General features: G+C 39.7%; 1 protein-coding gene across 1 annotated transcript; it reads right to left on the reverse strand.

Moving 5' to 3' along the window:
* Positions 1-255: 255 nt before the first annotated feature.
* LOC103445714 (transcription factor UNE12-like) lies at positions 256-4503 on the reverse strand. Its single transcript, XM_008384737.4, has 6 exons — positions 3950-4503; positions 3048-3167; positions 2836-2901; positions 1726-1791; positions 1079-1156; positions 256-996 (listed from the first exon to the last, which is right to left on the reverse strand). Exons 1-6 carry the CDS (start codon positions 4283-4285, stop codon positions 766-768), a joined length of 897 nt encoding a protein of 298 aa, XP_008382959.1. The 5' UTR covers positions 4286-4503; the 3' UTR covers positions 256-765.
* Between the last annotated feature and the right edge of the window lie 3748 nt (positions 4504-8251).

An 8251-nucleotide genomic window follows, 5' to 3' on the forward strand; every position in this document is an offset into this window, starting at 1 on the left:
AAAAAAATAATAACTCAGGGCTAGCGTAGGGTTCTCTCTCTCAATGATTATTATCCTCAAATGATGATTCGGAAGAATTGAAAAATAAGTCTAATTACTTTTCTGTTGGACTTGCACAAAAGAAACGCTAAGGTGGCCGTATCTCACACCTTATTATCAAACACGGCACGCTATAAAAATTAAAACACGCATCACATGTTAAGTTCTATATGCTGTCACCTTAACGTTCCTGTTTCACGTGTCTAACACCCAGAATTTTCAAACTAAACAACTATTATTCATTCTTTATCCCAACTCTATATTACATTCCTCTAAACATACATAGGAAGAAATAAAAAACAATACTGTTCATATATACTCCTCTAAATCCTTTTATTAGGTAGGTCCCACAACCCACTAAGCAAAAACAACGAGAGAACCTCCACTACAAAAGGGCTTTCCATCATTTTCCACTACTCCCACCATTGATGCAAAAAAGCAGAGCATATCAAGTGATCTTTGACAATTCCTCTCCTTTTGACTTGAAGCTGGCAAGACATGGAGGGCCAGCTCTATTTTGTTGAGAGCATTGACATCGATCCCTGTTTTGACAAAAGTTGAAAGCAAAAGGCAAAAAGCAACAACTATGGCATCTGACTTTGAATGCAATTTGAAGCTTAAGATATGGCAGGTTGGAAAACGACCAATATGGGAGTGGGACCCCAGAGCATCTAGTGAGTTTTCGGGTGGGACTGCGGGAATGCATACCTACCATTTTCTGGGGTCTTAGGAAGGAGGGTTCATTTCAGGCTTGACAACGCTAGAGGTGTCCGGTGATTGCGTGTGGTAAATTGCTGAGGCCAGTGAGATGGGCATGATGCAGAGAGCCTTTGATTGGAGGAACTGCATTGCAGCCCCAACGTTTTCTTCCATAAGCTTAGCCACTTGTCGTTCTGTGCCATCATTAGACCACTTATCCCACGCCGGTTGGTTTCTACCACCTTCGCCACCTTCTTCCTGCCATTAGATCAGGACCGTGTCTGGTTATAAGAAGATAGAAAACAGACCCTAGGAAATATAAAATGTTATCATCTATTACCTCAACGGAAGATAGTGGAATATCCGTTACAAGTGGTGCCACAGCACCAGCTCCGCCCAATCTACTCATGCTCAAAACCTGTAAAGGATATGACTAAAGCATTAATAAGAAAAGAACAAAAAACCTACACTTCTTTCATTATCATAAGAAGAACTACTTCCACACTATGCCCGCATGCCTAACAAATCAGAATAGTCGTTTGTTTGGGTCTTAAATAATTGGTCAAACAGACCAAAATAAAAAAAAAAATGAAATCTATCCTTTCATTGTGTTGTTCAATATAACAACAATAATTTGATTCGATATCTTACCAAAGAAAACAACACACTTGTATGAACATTAGGAAATCTGAAACCAACTTCCAGTATTTGATTGCACAGCAAATGTCTATGGGAAGTATTCAGTTTTTTTCTTTACTATGCTCAATCATGTGGATTTTCTACCAGTTTATCAGAAAATGTTAATATCAAAGGAAAGTAAGCCTTTATGGAATAACAATCGCTTAAGAATTAATGACCATATTAAGTGCCAAAAAGTTTCAGTAAAAAATTGAATGTAAAACGGACAAAGATGAGAGGATTGAGTAATTAGGAATTCTATCATGTACGTGAAAAAGAAAACATGCATTAAACTTGAAACAACTCTACCTTTACTTGGAGCCTTAGGAACTTCACGTAATCCATTATCTCATCAAGCATGGCAGCTCTATCTGTCTGCACAAAACATAAGCACATAGAACACAGATGATGAGGTCTCAAGAAGCCGTAACAATATGCAAATCCATAAAGCACCAGCATTGAAATTATTTTGCTACAGCATTTGTCAGATAACAATTGGGAGCAGCCTCTTCATAAATGGGAGTAAGGCTAGCCGACATTCACCTCTCCCAGACTCTGCGTAAAGCGGGAGCCTTGTGCACTGGGTACGACCTTTTTTTTATTTGTCAGATAACAACCTTCTGGAATGCCATTAGTATGTTGTTAAAATTTTTATATATAATCACTAAAAAAGTCACAAGAAACCATTGTGTGGATTAACAAGCTCTGTTGAATTCCTTATGAACAGTAACGCTCAATCACCCAAACTATTAGGCAATGAAGCAACTAGTCGTAACATTTTATTGCGGACAACATATTCAATTTCTTAACTTCGTAGTACCTGAGACTAAACTATTTTTACACAAATAAAACTATCCTATGAGTTGGAGGAATCATAATAAAAGGTCAGTTTTGTAAGCACTATTTCCACATACATACCACTCTTTCATTATGTTTTTCTGTACTGCTTCTAACGACAGTCATAACATGTAGTTTATACATCCATAAAATTTCTTCGAATGCATGCAACATTTGCGACAGCTTAGTAAGTTGCAGAAGAAATTATTTTAAGAAAAACTGATAGCGGAAAAAGGTGAATATTTCTATAAACTTAAGAAGGATTCAGTCCCCAATTTTTTCATTCAACACTGCAGAACAACACTTGAGGTAAAGTATATGTCTCTGAACTTTCTGAACAAGACCACCATATTCACTACATCTAAGTTGGATTTATTATCCGGGTTTCCAAAGGGGTATTCTCTTAAATGATTTAACATATTATCAAATTGGTAACAATTCAAGTTTTACTAGGATAGCTTGTGCACAACTTTTATCAACTTGGAGAACAAGGGAATCCTTCCTTCCCTTCATACTACATAAAACAATATGTTTCTAGTGAGCGTGAAATGAAAAACACGACATGAAAGGAGTGTCACTGACCTTGTTGACGCTAGGAACTAGTTCCTGCAATGCTCTGATTCTTTCTGCTATTCTTTCTCGGCGCAACTGCACAGAAAAGGTGCGAATCAAGAATAATTCCACAATAATCATAAAGGAGGGAAAGGAAAATAAAAGGTACAAAATTAAAAATTAAAACATAGTTTCAGAACATTTCCAAGGAATTTTGTGTGTGTAAACTATAGCAAACTTACCCGCTCGGCAATGCTGTGTGGATCGGTGGCTTGTCCTCTTCTAGCTCGCACCCTTGGTCGCATTGCTGGTGGATGTGGTGCTGCAGCAACTGTATTTGAGATAGGTTGGCCATGGAAAACCTGTAAAACGATATAGTTTATATTACTAAGGACAGTTGTAACGAAAGAAAGTGAGCTAGTTCCTCAACAACGCACAACACCGCAAAACCCAAAAGGTAAATTACATCAAACATTTTCAATAAAATAAGCTGGCCTATCCAAGTTCCGAATTTCCATAACCAAACATCATACTTATACATACATAGTTAAAGATTAGTTACGAACTTCTGTTTCCATAATCCAACATCTTCCGAGGAAAGCAGAAATATTATTCTTGGTCTTAAAGTTTCGAAGGCCTGCCGGAATTGTACTCAATTGAGAAACAGAATTACATAAAAGTATAAAACATTTAATCACTACTGTTAGATACTCTCTCTCTCTCTCACACACACACACACACACACACTCTCTCTAAAATCACAAGCAAACCCATCACTTTTCACATGCTTCCATCTTCTCTGACATCAGAATGCTTAAGTATAATTGGTTTTTATGCCAAAAAATTGTGAGTTTTCTGTTTGATTCTGGCCGGCCATTTAGCACCAATTTCTCTCAAGTAACCCAGAAGCATCCTCTTGTAACTTGCTTCTTGTCAGATAGCACTACTTGACTCTCACCCAATCAATCAAAACCCAATTTCTTATAAGTTTCTTGTTTCCATTCCTTTGTCTTCTTGCTTATTAAGCAAACAAATAAAACAGTTAATTAAAAAAATTGATTAACTTTATAATTAAAGCATATGAAGTGTTAAACTTTTGAATTAACAAAAAAAAACAAAAAAAAACCACCCAAACAAAACTTACATTTTTCACAGATGAACCTCGACTATCAACGACGTCGTCTTGGAACCGCTTCCCGCTCCCAGAAGCCTCCTCGTGCTTCAAAAACCCAGCTTTCCCCTGCTCCAAGCTCAACCCCAACGGAAACACCCCTCCATGGAACCCCCCACCGCCGCCGCCTATGTGGCCTGAGCCGTTGCCGGAGTTCAGCTGCAGCATCATTGACGCCTGAGACACTTGACCTCCAGCCAAACCCCCATCGCTTCGCGCCAAATTAGCATCGGCGGAAGCGAAGTTCTGAAGGCCGAGAATTTGCTCGAGGAAATCGTCGGCCTGGGCCTCCGAGGGGTTGTTGGCCATGGGAGGAAAAGGAGGAGGTAGTGAGCGAGTAAGGCCGAGTCGAGGTGAGTCGGTGGGAAGCGAGTTAGGGTTTATGAAGAGAGCAGGTACATGCAACAGAGAGAAATGGAAAAGCAAAGCTTTGAGCTTTGAGCTTTGAGAGAGCTTTTGAATTTTTTGCTTTGAGCTTTTGTTTTTTTGCCTGCCCGGACTCTCTGAGTGAGCGAAGGGACAAAAGAGGGACGAAAGGTGAAGGTGGCTTTATCTGGTTAAAAATGTTGCATTTTTGTAAAAGGGGCTGCTTTTTGCAAAATTTACCTTTCTGCGCCATTTTATTATTTTATCTTTGTGTTTGATTTTGCTGGTTGGGTTTCTTCGTTGGTTCTTGGCGGGCAACTATTTTGCCGCCCAATTGTTAAGTGAAGCCCCATCATCTGCAGGCCCAACCTCTTAGAATTATGGACTGTATTTCTTTGTTAAATTTGATTGTTTCTTGGACCAAATGGTGAAGTAGGGGGAAAACAAAGTTGGGAGGAAGGGAAGTTATCTAGAGGTGTCTCTCTGAGACGTAAAATCAAAATTTCTGCTAGTTCAGATGTTTTAACAGCGGTGGCTGATGGTGATCAGCCCCGCCGGCCACAATGAGTTACCTCAGTTGGAACTGCAGGGGGCTTGGGAACCTTCGTTTAGTTCAAGCGCTACAACGATTAATATCAAGTAAAGATCCCACAATTGTTTTTTGTATGTGACACAAGAAGTAATGTTGCTCAGATAGAAAAACTTAGAAAGAAGTTGAATTTTGATAGAAGCTTTACAATGGCAAGTAGAGGTCGATCAAGTGGGTTATGTGTGCTTTGGAAGGACGATATCGATTTGAATTTACAATCATATTCTCAAAACCATATAGACTTGGATGTGGGTGGAATAGGAGACGTTGATTACTGGCGGATCACATGTTTTTTTGGTTTTCCAGTAGTTTGTGATAGGTACAAATCTTGGCAACTGTTAGATGCGTTGCGGGAAAATGGAGATAAACCTTGGTTATGCTTGGGCAACTTTAATGAGATTCTACAAGCTAGCGAACAGGAATGGGGCAACCCTCGAAGAACATCTCAAACGAAGAGTTTTCAAGATAGTGTGCTGAGATGTAATTTAAATGACCTTGGTTTTGTTGGCAATAAATTTATTTGGTTTACTACTAGGGACGGGCATTAAGGTCAGACCAGATCGGGCAATGGCAAACCAAGTTTGGATGGACTAGTTTTCGAAATTTAAGGTATTTCATTTAAATAAAGCCACATCGGATCATATTCCGATCTTGGTATGTTGGGATGGGCGGGTTTCGGCTAGGAGAAAGAAATTATTCCGTTATGAAAATTGGTGGAGCTCTTAGAAGGGCTGCAAATAGGTTGTCAACCAAGGATGGGCATGTGAGGTGCATGGTGTTTCAATGTTTCAAATTACCAAAAAAATTAAAGTTACTCGCTGTCTCAGTGGGCTAGACAAAATGGGCGACCGGGGCCTAACGAGATTAAGGAGATTGAGGATAAGATTACAAGTCTTCTCGGTCAACCGTTCATAGAGGAAACAATAGGGCAAAATAAAAAGTTGATGGGTAAGCTAAATATGTTACTTGAACAAGAAGAAATGTTTTGGCGGCAATGCTCGAAGGAAAATTGGTTGAAATCTGGTGATCGTAACACGAGATATTTCCATCAAAAGGCTAATCAGAGACAAAGAAAAAACTTTTTGCATGGGCTTCAGGATAGGAACGGTGATTGACATGATGATAAACCATGAATGGAGAAGGTTGTGGTGTATTATTTCTCGAGGTTATTTAATACAAATGGGGGAGAGAATATAGCCGCACTACTTGAGAATATTGCGCCTAAAGTCACACCTGAAATGAATGAGGATCTTATGCAACCTACAACGGATAAGGAATCCTTACGAAGGCTCCAGGTCTGGATGATTTAACACTAATTGGTGTTGACATTTGTAATGGAGTCAGGTCCTTACTGCAGTTAGGGAGGATGCTTAGGAAAGTGAATTTTACACACGACTTTAATTCCGAAGGTTAAAATTTTAAAGAAGATGAGTCATATTCGGCCTATCAGTTTATGCAATGTATTATATAAGATTGTGGCCAAGGTACTTACGAATATATTCAAATGTATTCTTCCTCATATTATATTGCATTCCCAAAGTGCGTTTGTTCCGGGGAGGCTTATTTCCGATAATATTATCGTGGCTGCGGAGATTGCTCATTATATGCATAAACGTATGTCTGGGTGGAATGGAATTATGGCACTAAAACTTGACATTAGTAAGGCGTATGACCGCCTTAAATAAAATTGTTTGGAGGAAATGATGCGAAGATTGGGTTCCTCAGAGGGATGGATTTGGCTGATTATGGTGTTTATCACTTCCGTATCATATTCTTTCAAGATTAATGGAGAGCCGGTGGGCTATGTCCAACCTAAAAGAGGTATTCAACAAGGCGATCCGATTACGCCGTTTCTATTTGTAATTTGCTCGGAGGGTCTATCGGCATTGCTCACAAAAGAAGGTTGTGAGGGGAGGATTAATGGGGTAAGAGTTTGCCGAGATGCACCCATGATTCACTACTTACTCTTTGCTAATGGTAGTTTCTTATTTGCTCGTGGGACACTCGAAGAATGCGGTAATATTAAGCGAGCATTGAAGACGTACGAAATGGTCTTGAGATAAGCACTGAACCTTACCAAAAGCTGTGAGTCTTTTAGCTCCAACCCCACGAACATAAACCAGCAGCTATTAGCCAAATTCTTGGGTATGCAACGAGTGGCCTTCCATGATCCTTATTTGGGTTTGACGATCTTCATTCATAAGTCCAAGAAGAAATGTTTGCTTATGGAAGAGGCTAAATGGATGGCGTGGTGGTTTTCTGAGTAGTGTAGGGAAAGAAGTTTTAATTAAGACTGTTGCCCAGGCTCTAACGTTGTATACGATGCAATGTTTCTTACTTCCAAAAACCTTTTGTGAAGAGCTAAACATGATGATCGCTAAGTATTGGTGGAACGGTGATCCATGGAAGAGGAAAATGCATTGGTTAAATTGATGTATATTATGTAAGCCCAAGATTAAAGGTGGTCTTAGCTTTCGAGATTTTTATGCATTCAATATTGCACTACTATCCAAGCAGGCTTGGAGATTTGTCCAAGGTATGAAGTCTCTTGCATATAGGGTGTTCAAAGCAAAATATTTAACGATAACTAATTTTTTGAATGCTCCTGTTAAAGCTAATGCTTCCTATTGCTGGAAGAGCATTGCGACAACAAGGAATGTTATACACCAAGGTTTGAGATGGCAGCTCAGCTGTGGGAATGAGGTGAAGATTTGGAAAGATAGCTAGATTCCTAGGGAAAACTTCTTTCGCTTTATTACCCCATGCCCAACAACTTGGGGATTAAAGACCATGGTGGATCACCTAATCTGCCCTGTTATGCAATGATGGGTCAAAACTTGCTGAACACCGCATTTAACGCAGAGGAAATGGCGCTAATTCTAAGCATCCCACTTAGCTTTCGATCCACTTGTGATAGACTTATATGACATCATGAGAAAATGACAAATTCTCGATATATACTGCTTATCATGTTGCTTGACAAGATGTGTGTCTGATAGGTGTTGAAGTTGAGCGTTCCCGGGCTAGTAGAGATGAGCAAGTGTTGTGGATGCGGCTATGGGGAGCTCAGGTTCCTGGAAAGGTTCAAATTTGTGTGTGGCGGGGATGTTAGGATAGTCTCCCCACACGTACAAAACTAGTAAGAATATGATTGTTACAAGATATGAAGTGTGTTTTTTGTAGAAGCAACCCGGAAACTATTGACCATATACTGCGAGACTCTGATTTTGTTGCTGTGGTGTGGTTAGCGGGATTGGGGCTACGAGTCCGTGAGGCACTTGTAACTAGTTTCAGAGCATAGATTTTGGGTGTTGCACAAA

The sequence above is a fragment of the Malus domestica genome, chromosome 10, assembly GCF_042453785.1.
Source record: "Malus domestica chromosome 10, GDT2T_hap1".
Lineage (NCBI taxonomy): Eukaryota > Viridiplantae > Streptophyta > Magnoliopsida > Rosales > Rosaceae > Malus > Malus domestica.

Coding starts and splice junctions, on each gene's coding strand:
- LOC103445714 (XM_008384737.4), bottom strand. CDS start 4,285: ATGGCCAACAACCCCTCGGAGGCCCAGGCCGACGATTTCCTCGAGCAA. Junction 1,792..2,835: donor TAGTTCCTAGCGTCAACAAG/GTCAGTGACACT, acceptor TGTTTTGTGCAG/ACAGATAGAGCTGCCATGCT. Junction 997..1,078: donor TTCCACTATCTTCCGTTGAG/GTAATAGATGAT, acceptor ATCTAATGGCAG/GAAGAAGGTGGCGAAGGTGG.